Here is a 12,072-nt window from a genome sequence, read left to right as displayed (position 1 = left end):
AATTAATTAGATTAATAACTCAAACTCATTGAGGGATCGTTCAATCAATATTACAAAGTTAACTTATTAGAAATAATCATTAAGTTACTTATGTAATAAAAAATCAATTATTCAAATGTTTATATGACTAAGTTAATTTTTTTCATTTCAAGTATACAAGGCATAAAAATAAATAATGGAATGAAAATTTTGTGTGATTATAAAAATATATGAAATATTTTATTTCTATATACAGGGGGGAGGGGGACTTTCAACAGTGCAAGAATTAACTTCTCCAATGTCCAATATAACAAAAGAAAACATCTATAAGTACGTATTCATTTGATTTGGATAATTAAGTATTTATCTTTATCAGGCAAGACTGGGAAACAGTTCAGAAAAACTTTCATGCCATAAATCAGTAAGTGCTGGTGTACTAGTACTTTTACTAGTTTGAATTGAATCATGAGATTCATAACCACAATCGGACAAATTAGATTCAAATTTGTAAGAACTAACATCAGAGTCATCTGAATGAAAGCTTGATGGTGACATAGAATCTGCAAGAGTGTAAGCTGGTGAAAGATGATCCTTATATGAATAACTAGGTGTCAAGTTATCTTCACTAATGATTTCTTGAACACATTCTTGTATTCTTACACCATCATCTTCACCCGGATAAATAATAGTTATGCAATTAGTGGCTTCATCGTATGTTCCGTAGACTGTGTCCAGATCATTGACTATAGGTTCTTGTTTTACTTCAATTTCACTCTTGAACGATCCCGTTGGATTTGTTGACGATGTTGTGTGTTGTGACACTGCATTCGATCCTTGGCAAGGATTCAGGCTTCGACTGGTTGCACTGGTTTCCACATCTTTTGATGTCTTCCCCACCACTCTTTTTGGATCATTAAATTCTTCAAAGGAATCTTTCTTGATGGACTTCTAGAAGAAGAATTTTAAAACTTTTTTTAATAAAAATTTTCTACAATCGATCGAACTTATTTTTAAATTGGGGTTAATTTATTAATAAGCATGTTTTCATAATCTCACCTGTTCATTTGATTTGTTAGAATAAGCTTCCACTTCAGAGGTAACTTCTCGCAAAAGGCTTTCTGCAAGTTCTTCGAGTCGTTCGATGTATCCATCACTTTGGATATCGCCGAAGAGTTCCTCCAGAGGAGGTAGAGAGTCAAGATCTTCAACAGAATCTCGGCACTTGCTGTCGGTGTTAGGGACAGTGCCAGTTGAGTTGCCCCACCCTGCGGCAGAGGGTTAGGAGATACGGCTGATCCCAGTGAGGATGCAACACAACCGACACGACCCCGACACATTGAACAAACCCTTTCTTCTGTTGAATTCTCTTCTCGTTGTCCTTTTAGTTTCTTCGTTTCCTGTATCAAAGCCTCGTTTTGAGCTCGCAACATAGCACATTCCTGGGTCAAAAATGTATTTCTGTCTGTTAAAACTCGAACTGTGTCCTCTAGCTCATCTAGCTTAGCCTTTTTGCGGTCTCGTGATGTTTGAGCAGCTACTCTGTTTTTCAACTTTCTACAAAATGCAACAAGTCTTTTAATACAAATGACAATGAACAACATGTATTCTTTTATAACTCATTTTAATAATTTAATTAAAATTAATTAATTAATTATATCTAGTTTGTTTTTGTTATGATATTATTTCTAAAATAAAAATTTAATATCACCTTAAAATATAATGTATATAAAATAAAACAATCAATTATTGTTATTATCTTATTTTTAGTATATCAATTAATAAAGAAATATCACAAAACATCAACATACTTCCTTTGAAGCTTTTCTTCCCACGTCAGATGATCCAATCGCCTCTTTTTACCTCGCAACCAACCATCTGGTTTATTGAGCTCACTTTGTGTGTCTTTAATCCCACAAGACTGCATTTTTTCGTCTTCAGCCTTGGGTTTAGTTGTTGATAAAATAGATGTTGAAAAATTAACGTTATTTGTTGATTTGATCAAATCGTTTTTAGAACTAATTATGGGTGTTTTTTGAATGCCTTTAGGCAATGTGATAATGACACTTCTCAATGAGCTCATACTCTATTGCGACACAAATTTTTATTAATCCAACTTTAAGAACAATGTCACATTCATTCAATAAAATATATTTGTAAATTTGAATTTACTTTTATTCACAGATGTTTCATATGTCTAGACTCCTCAATAGCTGGAGAACAAATGCTATCATATATTCTTTGAATCTCTCATTTCAACTTCGAACCTGATGCAACATTTCTAACATACCACAACATACTAACCATCCTGGTGAGTAATATGGGGAGAATGAGTGGGGACGAGAGAATATTCTCGATTTCAATAAATTTTCTGATTGGTGCAACTTGGCGTCGACTTGATGTGGTTTATTTGGATTGGCTAAAAAATTCTACTGTTATATTGTTTATCGTCGTCATAACTACATGATTATCACAAACTCAGTCATTAAATATGTATGATCTACTGAACGACTTTCTTACATCATCAAAAGCAACCTACGTTCATCCCCTCAAAATCAACTTGGAACATCCGTTTATTCATTTAATTGTACTAATTTAATCACCACTTAAATATTCATGATTCCAAAATAAACATCTTATCTATAATTTTGAATATCAGTTTCCATTATAAATTATTTAGTTATACTTAGAGAATAATGTCAGTAGAGTAGACGCCTCTTTGTACAATACTGCTCCAAAAAACAATACTTTATGTAGCTTCTTTCAGAACCACACAATGAAATATTGATAAACATGAAAAATAAAGAAACAAAGTAGTTCAATGATTATTTCAAGACAAAAATAGAGAAATAAAATATTTTTTCATTTTGGAGTAATATGTTACCTTATCTAGAATTAAATGTAAGTGTAGTTTGTAAGAATCGAAACAATTCTAATAATTATTTTAAAAAAATTGCTTCACAAAAATTTAATTTGCAGTTAACTTCAATATAAGTATTTAATCATTTGTTAAAATTTTTTAACCTTTTTTTGAGAGAATTTATTATTTTTAGATATTAAAATTATATTTTTTTTACAAATACAAAAACAACATTTTGTCGATCAAGGTAATTTAACCCTACTTTTTATGTAATATGTAGAATAAAAATATTTCTTGTAAAGATTGGTTTATTTTATGCAATTATTAATTAAGAAATGATAATTAATGTCGAAAATTTTCTTATTAATTAAAATAAAAAAATTCAAAAATCGATTGGAAATTGTAGAAGGCGGCATCTGTTGGTAAGTATATCCATGAAAAGTTTATTCAATGGATTACACTAATCTGTATCCACGCGTTTGAGAAATTATTTGCCAGATTAGAATTTATTAATTTTAACTATATTAGTTACTTAAATAAATTAAACTCATTTTTGTATATGGCGACTGTTGAAGAAATTGATATTTTGGACAGTGGTATGGGCAGCAGTGATATGCGTTCTCCAGAAATAAAGTCTATTCTTCCTGAGGAAGAAGATGAAGAGGTAAGGGAATTTAAACACTTGGAAATTGCTATGAATCAATGAAAATAGAAATGAAATTTACATCATTCATCATCACTCATTTCATCATCATGACAAGTATCATTCTTTTAAGTTCATTTTGGATGACATATTCTTTTATGAAGAGCATAGATTTATAACCTCGCATGTTACCATGCTACTCTAACTCTTTTTTTATTCAGCTTTCTTGCATATCATTCTACTAGAGTTTTAAATTTTATTTCAGGATGAAAGCTTATCAGAGAGACTTCTTGGTTTAACAGAAATGTTCCCTGAAGAGGTACGAAATTTCGGGTATAATGTAATAACAGGTTTAACTTCTCACATTAAAAGTAAGTGAATTTGTTAATTAAATTAGACTAATTAACTTATATGTATAATTTTCCATCTTTATCTTCTGATTGTAACAATTTTTAGCTCTCTACAATTTTTCATGCTCAGCAACGTGGGTATTGTTTAGTTCATCAGCTATTTTATTTGCACCAATTTTGATTGAAATAGAACGAGCACAGATGGAAGAAATGCAGCGTTCACAGCAAAAACAAGTTCTTTTAGGACCTAATACATCTGTATCTCATATGGGTGGACCTGGTATGGCAATAGGACACCCTCTTCAACGATAAAAACTTCTCAGTAACGAAAATAACGCGATCAAAAAATCAGCAACCATTACTGAAAACGTTTAACCACATTCTCCATCGTTAATGTTGTAAAACACCTAAAATACCTTAAATAGATGTAATCCCATTATGTTGAAATTTATTTATATATTTTCTGAAAAAATTAAATATTCAAAATGACGAAGTAGTTGAACTGTTCAGTGTGTTTGTTTAAATAGTAATTATTACAGATATTTTTTACCTTTGTTCATAATGAGGTAGAAAAATATCTACTGAATGCGCAAAATTAAAAATTTGATAACTTAAAATATCATTGTTGTCTTATGCATTTATCTTAATATAAATACAATTGTTTTCATAGATTTTTTTGTGTATAAATATTTTTATTCTTTAATTAAATGCTTTTAAATCATTAATATAACATCCGATGTATTAATCCTAAATAAAACCAAATAAAATTAGAGAACAAAATTATAAACTTGTTTTTTTAATAAATGCATGTTTCTTATATTAATTAAAATTATAAATATCATAAATAAAGTTTATATTTTATTAATAACTGAATATAAAGGCCAAAACATCTTTGATATGTTAAAACTCATTTTATATTTAAATTTTTAAACCCTTTTTTTAAAATCTGGATTCTTTTATCTTAATTATTTTATTTTTCAATGACCCTTTTTCCAAAAATAATCTTACTAAAAGTATAGCGAGACTTTTGCACAATTATTATACACATATTCATTAAATATTAAGTTTAAATGTATATCCAGTCTGTAAATTCACTCTTTGTCTTCATTTGTTTTTTCATGACTTAAGCTTTAAAAAATCTCACAACTCTGACAACATATTGACGACAAATTGGACATTCATTCATTTGCTTGCCACAATTTATACAGCATGCCATATGTCCACATTCAAGGATTACACATTCTATTGGTGCATCCCAACATATTTTACAAAGACTTTCTTCGTAAAGATTTTCAGAATTTAAATCTGTAACAAAAGTTAAGTATGAATCGAAATTAGTTTATTGTTGTTTAGGAAAAATTTAGAAAGGAGATGTAATTTACCTTCTCTAGATCGTTTATTAGCATCCCAAAGCCTAGACGCTTTATCAAGAAGTTCAGATCGTTCAACACAGCCTCGAAAATCTACTCGATTTGATCTGAGAAGATCTTTCAGCTGTTTAATATTCAGATACTCCAAATCTGACCGTTCTACTATATCTGCTAATTTTACATTGCCAGTCCACTGAAAAAGATTATCATATAAAATGCATATTTTATTATTATTTGTACATACTCAAGCTACTGATAAAAATATAATTCTTCAGTTTGCTCTAAAATATTTGACATCATATAAAAAAAGAATTAAACAGAATTAGTACCGTAGGTGTAGGAAGTTCCTTCAATGCAGTGCTCGATTTTCTATCATTGCCTTGATTGCTCTCACTACCTTCACTGCTACTATTACTTTGATTATCATTAGAATCATTAATATTTTCCTGAGCTCTGTTATGTTCTTCTTCGTTTTCCGTAACCAAAGGTTCCGGACCTTCAGTTGGAGAAGTTTCTTCTTCGGAAGTAACTTCTTCTATATCTATATTATGCAATCTTTGTGGAGGAGATGGTGCTCTTTCTGATTGTGGACTTTCAACAGTTTGTCTAACAGTTACTGGAGGGCTTCGTGATCGCCTCGGTGGAGAACGAGGCGGACTAGTTCGTCTTTCTTGACGTCTGCTGATAATATTTGTCATTGAATTATTAATTATTTATTTGGTGAAATTTTATCAGCTGTCTATTTATCATAAGATAATATACATACTAATCTGAAATATTTATTTACCTTACTGATTCGGGAATATTTTCTGTTCTTTCGTTGTGAATTGGACGATCTCCATTGGCATATTGCATTAAAATATTAACTAAATCTTCTTTTTCTAAATATTCATTTTATAAACATTAATATATGCTGATGAATATAACAATAAATTCATCAATAGTTGACTATTCTTACCGACACATCCTCTGAGTGAAACTTTTTTAGCTACAAGATACTGTTTTAGATCTTTAGATTTCATCGCAAGTACCTGAGATCTGATGAGTGGTCTCCTAGATAACATACTACAATTATCACAACTTAAAACTCTGTCTCCTCTTCTTATTACACAATCTGTGCAATAGAATCTCAAACAATCCTTGCATTGTTTCTGTAGAGATTAAAAACAAAGTTGTAGAAAAACTTTGCTGTGATTTGATATACATTTAAAAAAAATATTATATTAAGCAAATACATACTTTTCTTTTGAATAGTGTAAATTTAGTTGCACAAGCCTCACATGCCATATCTTCAAACAATTTATTAAATTGTTGAATACCATTCAATATTGATTTATAGGTTATGTCATTATCCATCCATAAAGTGTTATTTTAATATTTTTCGTAAAGACAATTCTTTGATTTCTGTAAATTTGGAGGTATTTATAAAAAAAACTATTAGTCAAATATTTTAAAAATATTTTCAACCATTTATAAGTGATTAATAATTTGTAAAATTCGTTGATAAATTTTAAGTGTAGCACAAAATGAGTAATATCGACAATATCTTCGTCATCTGAAGTTTAATGAGTTTTAACACTTTATCTACTTTGATAATTACTTATACGCAGTAAAATTTTAATCCACTGATTTACAATATCGTAATAAATGGAGATTGTTGTTAAAATACTAGAGAATTTACTTTTTATATTTTTCAAGACTGTTTTACTGTTCGCATTTTTGTAAAATAATATTTATGTAAAAACTTAAAGGTGAATTTTCAACACACAGTGTTTATATTTCATATATCCTTGAATGACCTTTTCACCGCGTTTATTTGAAATCAATAATATTTCTATGTTTATTTAATAAACGAAGTAGATAGTAATAAAATTAACGCATGCTTCTCAAGCTGCAATCATCGATAACGAAGTCATAACGATGATGAACATTTGATTTATTCAAAAACCTTGATATAATACAATAAATTTTTCGAAACTGCACCGAAGAGTTGGTATAAAATTTGTGCTCAAAATACTTCAATATTGATAGAATAAAATACCAGAAATCTTTAATTAAGTTTTTCACTTTACATATGAATATAGTTATTGATATTTCCATGATTGCTTGTATAGAAAAAATGTTAATTTACGTTAGATCTAGATTTTCAGAGTAAAGCATTAAATTATTTTATAGAAGCATAAGGAATTTCTACTTAATAACTTGGATTGTGAAATATTTATGCCTTCAGAATGGGTAATATAATTATCATACTTGTAATGAATAGTTGAAATAATTCTATTCACATTATTCAAACCATTTACACAAAACTTCGAATATTTCCTCCAAAAAGATTAACATCAGAATTCAAAGTTAATATATTAGTTATAAATAGCTGTTTGCATAATTATTAATCTATTTTGAATAAAAAATGATCCTTAATTAATAACGAGATTAAGTAAAATTTATCTAGTAAAATTATCTCAACTTATTGATGAATCATTAATAAAAAATATTTACGAGCGAAGTATTTACCAAAAATGAGAGTAATGTCTAATAATGATGCTAATTTGATTCTAAAGGTTTATAATATTTTCCTTGAATCCAAACTCTGTACATCTTTAATTGTTTTCCTCGGTTGACTTGTAATCTTCGATCAATTATATTTTGTTTTTCTTCAAAATTACAACTTACAAATAAGTTTCTCAGTTCATTTTGAGTAAAAAAATAAACTCTCGTACCATCTCCTCGGGCATAAAAATTATCACCAAGACAACATCCTTTCTTGAACCTCAATTGAGCTAAATCGAATCTTCCATAATCTCTGAACAGAACTAGTCCTCCAGGCTTCAAGTAATGATAAATTTGTTGAATTACATGTCTTTGTCTGAAATTTATAATTCAACAAATTAATTTGTTAATAATCAAGATTTATTTTAACATAAAACATTTTAAATAATAAATGCACTTACTTGTCAGGATGGATTGCAGATAGAACAAATATTAATAAAACAATGTCTAAACTTGCTGGCTCAAATGGTGGATTCCACGTTTCACTTGTTACATCTAAAACGAACGCTTTACACCTAGCTGGATTATAATCTTTATGCTGCTGTAATATTTCAACAGCAGTTGAAGAAAAATCACAGCCGTAAACAAAAAGTTTTGGACTTGGATTGTATAAAAGAATGGGGAAAATCGTATTCCCAACTCCACAGCCAATTTCTAAAATAACTTGTTCCTTATCATTGGACTCTTCTGTCAACCGTAAACTTTCTTCACTTTTTGATGTTACTGGTAATGATCTTTCCGGAACGGTAAGATCATATTTAATTTTAAATGGAGCTAATTCTGGAAATTCAGTAAATAACCAATGCCGATCTTTGAAAAATCGATTTTGATGAATTCCATAGAATTTGTCCCAGAATTTATCAGCTTCATCATTATATTTTTGTAATTGCTGCTCCGTAATTGTGATGACTGAATTTTCCGTCACCTTTTGTTGAGCCAACTGCTGTTGCTGTTCATCCCATTCGACATTATCCCTAAAAAGTAAATTATATTTCAATTAGTGATTTTTTTTATCTGTTTAGAAATACATAAACAACACAATGTACAATTTATTTTGAATCAGTTAACATATAATTCTCGAAGAAAATTCATGAAAATGTTATAAATATATTAAATGTTCTTTATTTATCATACCAAGCATTATGTTGAAATACATTGTCATCCACAGAAAGTATTCGGTTGCCAAATTGAGGACGTTTTTGTTCATTTTCGTCACTGTGTGATGCCATTTTTGTACACACGTATGATTACTCCACGTGCTTGCATCTGTTTTACCGACTGGTTTTTACAAACATCACATGATCTGCTTCAGTTGATAATTTATTTACTGTAAATAAAATTATTTTTTTAGATATTAAATGAACCATTTTTTATACATTTTTATTATCTAAAATAAACAAAAGATATTTCTGAATCTTTTCCAAGTACTTGTTATTTTTTTGATTTCATTTCTTTTCATAAAACTATTTCTTCTAGATATCATTGAACAGTAAATATATTTTTTCAGGTATCTCTGTTCTTATTTATTTAATCCTATATTAATAGATTAATGTAAATATTATTTGACTATGATAATAGGCTTCAAAATTAAAACATAATATTAAAAAACTAAAAATAAAATGAAACATATTTCAACTTAATCTTTCAGTTTTCATTGACGAAGTACGTTACTAACGATGTCGTAGTGACGTTCGAACGTTCTCTAATGGAAGTACGAGGGCGGCTTTATCCCTCTTTTACTTCTAGGTACCCACCTATACAATCCCCAAGGGGAGAATCGATACATTCATCTGCTCCTACCTTTTTCTGTTCTCTCTCCTCCTCTGCTTATCTCTTTTTATTGAACATATTCAACTTTCTATATTTTCCATGTCTGCTTTATGATAAAATTCAAGCAATAATAATATTTAATTTTTAAATTACAAAAATTCTACCAATTATCATCATGTTATTCATATTTATAGCTCATAGAAGAGTATTAAATTAAATTATCAACCAAATAGCTAATTAATTAAACAAATATTTATCTGAGTATAATTAGAGGTATCTCTTTGTGTATTGATTAAAACTGAAAATGACATCATACACTTTTTTAAAAAGTTATTGACCAATAATTATGAATTATCTTAATGAGTTATCTAAAATTGACAAGTTAATTTTATTTGAGTATGATTATTTAATAAAGAAAATGCTAAAATAATTTTCGTTATTAAAATGGATCAAGTGATTAAGAGCCTAATAAATATAATAATTCAAGAGGGTGAAAATGGGTGTTATGCGTTATTGAACGAACTATAGTACGTGAAGCGCAGACGAGAGCAACCACCCCGTGGTAGCTTACATTAAACTCAGAAACATCAACGTATCGTGAGTGCTACAGCATGAATTTCCTGTCTATCCCGTATGTAGGCAGCATAACTTGATCTTCTTAACAACCATGCGTCAACGAACTTCCAAACATTTTCTACACTGATTCATTTACTTTGACATACTTTTACATATTTAGATGCATAGCAAGCATCAAATTAAAATGTTTCTTTGAATCATAAAATAAATCATAATTGAATTAATTAAAAATTTTCATCAAATTCTTCTTCAGAAAATAATAAAAATCTCTTGATTGAATACAAGTCCATTTTTCTTTGTCCCAATTGAATTCCAAACATCCTTTCTCTCTCGTCCTAGACAACCTCACCAGGGATTTTTTCTGTCTGACGATGGAGGGAGGACCGCGTCTCCAAGGGTAAAAAGGGTCCGCCCCGTCTGGTGTGTTTGCCCGTGTATATATGAGTGAAAAGAGAGAGAAAGAGAATGAGAGACAAGAGACAGAAGTTGGAGTCTGACATCAGCGATGCTCGGAAGGGATTGGATGTAGCATGGTGGTGCTTGTGGAATGGATGGTAGTGGTCGATTTTAACTCTGTGTATTGGGGTAGTTCACCCTCGCGCAGGAACTGAGGGTCCAAAGATCGTTCGGGCGATGACCTCAAAGTTCAGAATTCACTGCTCTCTCTCTTTTCTCGCTTATCCACCTCAATTTTTCTCTCGTCAGTTTATCCTTATATTCTCGATATTCCATTTGTTAGAAGCTTCCAACTGGCACTACGACCATGTCTGCATGGTAAGATAGGTCTTGAAACTCCAAATCAATTTATCAAATTAAAGAGAAACTTTTTTTCCATAAAAAACCATTTCACATCATTTTCGATGACTTATTTGAAACTCTTGATGGATCAATAAATTCTGCGCATGTTTTTCTCTTTCATAAATGATTTGAAAAAAAATTTTATCATATTTTTTTTCGCTTTAATATAATTTTTTCCTGTTATAAAATAAAACATTGAAACTTTAATTCCATAGTAACATAAAAGTTTATAGAAAATAAAGTAATAACAATTTAATAACATAAATAGCATTGTTTTCAATAATCATCTTACAAATAATTGTTACTTACTATTCGAATATATTTTTTTTCATCAAGAGACTTATAAAAGTATATGACTATGAATAATGATGGAAATAAAAAGAGACTCACTTGATTTTTTGATTTTCGTACTTGGTACGAAGGCTAGCAGAGATGAAGTCAGTGAAAACAAAATGAAAATCGATGCTCGAATATCTAAAAGTTAATTGAATTAGTACATTGCATCGTCTCTGTAAGCGTGACGAATAGAATAAGGTTGAGAAGAAAAGATTAACTAGAGTAATTATACTTACATTTAGCATGTGATTATTTAGAATCTATTTTTGAAGGAATATGCAAAAGGCAACTGACCGATCAGCCTTGACTTCCTTTGACCCAGCTATGTAGTTTGGTCATTTTTGTTCATCATATTATTTTGCTAAGTTTTCTCCAACATTTAATTTTTTCATCATCTCTATTGACTGACGTCTTAAAACAGTTCAAAGACTTCTCTATTTACTTCACTTTTTAACTGAAACCTTCAAGTAATATATTAGAAAAAGGTACCTTCTTCTAGATTAAATTGATAATTAAATCTCAAGGACAAAGGGAGTCTAGACTTGAAACATTTCTCACGACCAGGTGTTGATGGTTTTCTTATTTTGATGTAGAGAGTGAATAATTCAAATCGTGTACATGTGTGTTACATATGTATATAAGAGGTTAAATAAAAGGAGTGTGAATGTACACATAAGACAACTAACGGCCTTGACCTTGTCCCTGAGTATAGAGTAAGTCTCAAGTAAACGAGGAAGATCGAAAGAAAAAATGTATAATCGATAATCGATCATTATTAATTTTTTTTTTCTTTACTCGCGGCTCTCTTGTAGCTAGGTTACGTTGACTAGAAACTACATTCAT

At 29.5% G+C, this 12,072-nt stretch overlaps 4 protein-coding genes across 7 annotated transcripts; 1 reads left to right on the top strand and 3 right to left on the bottom strand.

Moving 5' to 3' along the window:
• Window positions 1–187: 187 nt before the first annotated feature.
• On the bottom strand, window positions 188–2,297 carry Xbp1 (X box binding protein 1). Its single transcript, XM_035093119.1, is given in 4 exon segments — window positions 188–927; window positions 1,036–1,197; window positions 1,200–1,533; window positions 1,788–2,297. Coding segments are annotated over 4 exon segments (1,344 nt in total). The 5' UTR covers window positions 2,060–2,297; the 3' UTR covers window positions 188–351.
• Window positions 2,298–3,270: 973 nt separating this feature from the next.
• On the top strand, window positions 3,271–4,578 carry mge (translocase of outer mitochondrial membrane 22 homolog mge). Its single transcript, XM_035092862.1, has 3 exons — window positions 3,271–3,500; window positions 3,745–3,850; window positions 3,936–4,578. The coding sequence occupies exons 1-3, from the start codon at window positions 3,396–3,398 to the stop codon at window positions 4,139–4,141; spliced, it is 417 nt and encodes a 138-aa protein (XP_034948753.1). The 5' UTR covers window positions 3,271–3,395; the 3' UTR covers window positions 4,142–4,578.
• Window positions 4,579–4,638: 60 nt separating this feature from the next.
• On the bottom strand, window positions 4,639–6,912 carry LOC118072757 (E3 ubiquitin-protein ligase RNF34). 4 transcript variants are annotated; one of them, XM_035092859.1, is made up of 7 exons: window positions 6,800–6,912; window positions 6,439–6,603; window positions 6,158–6,350; window positions 5,987–6,080; window positions 5,529–5,880; window positions 5,212–5,392; window positions 4,640–5,134 (listed from the first exon to the last, which is right to left on the bottom strand). In XM_035092859.1, exons 2-7 carry the CDS (start codon window positions 6,553–6,555, stop codon window positions 4,953–4,955), a joined length of 1,119 nt encoding a protein of 372 aa, XP_034948750.1. In that variant the 5' UTR covers window positions 6,556–6,603; window positions 6,800–6,912; the 3' UTR covers window positions 4,640–4,952. The 4 variants fall into 4 exon arrangements, with proteins under 4 accessions (XP_034948751.1, XP_034948750.1, XP_034948749.1 ...); XM_035092858.1 differs by having other exon boundaries at window positions 6,667–6,895; XM_035092860.1 differs by having other exon boundaries at window positions 4,639–5,134; window positions 5,529–5,877; window positions 6,439–6,896.
• A 575-nt stretch (window positions 6,913–7,487) lies between these two features.
• metl (methyltransferase-like protein) lies at window positions 7,488–9,029 on the bottom strand. Its single transcript, XM_035092861.1, has 3 exons — window positions 8,884–9,029; window positions 8,151–8,723; window positions 7,488–8,065 (listed from the first exon to the last, which is right to left on the bottom strand). Exons 1-3 carry the CDS (start codon window positions 8,976–8,978, stop codon window positions 7,744–7,746), a joined length of 990 nt encoding a protein of 329 aa, XP_034948752.1. The 5' UTR covers window positions 8,979–9,029; the 3' UTR covers window positions 7,488–7,743.
• Window positions 9,030–12,072: the final 3,043 nt, after the last annotated feature.

Source organism: Chelonus insularis, unplaced genomic scaffold (genome assembly GCF_013357705.1).
Source record: "Chelonus insularis isolate UGA/USDA-ARS -01 unplaced genomic scaffold, ASM1335770v1 contig_94_pilon, whole genome shotgun sequence".
Lineage (NCBI taxonomy): Eukaryota > Metazoa > Arthropoda > Insecta > Hymenoptera > Braconidae > Chelonus > Chelonus insularis.
This window is presented reverse-complemented; position numbering and strand designations above follow the sequence as displayed.

What these genes read in the sequence shown, in the direction of transcription:
- mge (XM_035092862.1), top strand. Translation starts at nt 3,396, where the DNA reads ATGGCGACTGTTGAAGAAATTGATATTTTGGACAGTGGTATGGGCAGC. An exon ending in CTGAGGAAGAAGATGAAGAG is followed by an intron (nt 3,501 to 3,744) that starts GTAAGGGAATTT and finishes ATTTTATTTCAG; the next exon opens with GATGAAAGCTTATCAGAGAG. An exon ending in TTTAACTTCTCACATTAAAA is followed by an intron (nt 3,851 to 3,935) that starts GTAAGTGAATTT and finishes AACAATTTTTAG; the next exon opens with CTCTCTACAATTTTTCATGC.
- LOC118072757 (XM_035092859.1), bottom strand. Translation starts at nt 6,555, where the DNA reads ATGGATAATGACATAACCTATAAATCAATATTGAATGGTATTCAACAA. An exon ending in TTACACTATTCAAAAGAAAA is followed by an intron (nt 6,351 to 6,438) that starts GTATGTATTTGC and finishes TAATCTCTACAG; the next exon opens with AAACAATGCAAGGATTGTTT. An exon ending in AATATTCCCGAATCAGTAAG is followed by an intron (nt 5,881 to 5,986) that starts GTAAATAAATAT and finishes AAATATTATCAG; the next exon opens with CAGACGTCAAGAAAGACGAA.
- metl (XM_035092861.1), bottom strand. Translation starts at nt 8,978, where the DNA reads ATGGCATCACACAGTGACGAAAATGAACAAAAACGTCCTCAATTTGGC. An exon ending in GTATTTCAACATAATGCTTG is followed by an intron (nt 8,724 to 8,883) that starts GTATGATAAATA and finishes TTTACTTTTTAG; the next exon opens with GGATAATGTCGAATGGGATG. An exon ending in TCTGCAATCCATCCTGACAA is followed by an intron (nt 8,066 to 8,150) that starts GTAAGTGCATTT and finishes TATAAATTTCAG; the next exon opens with ACAAAGACATGTAATTCAAC.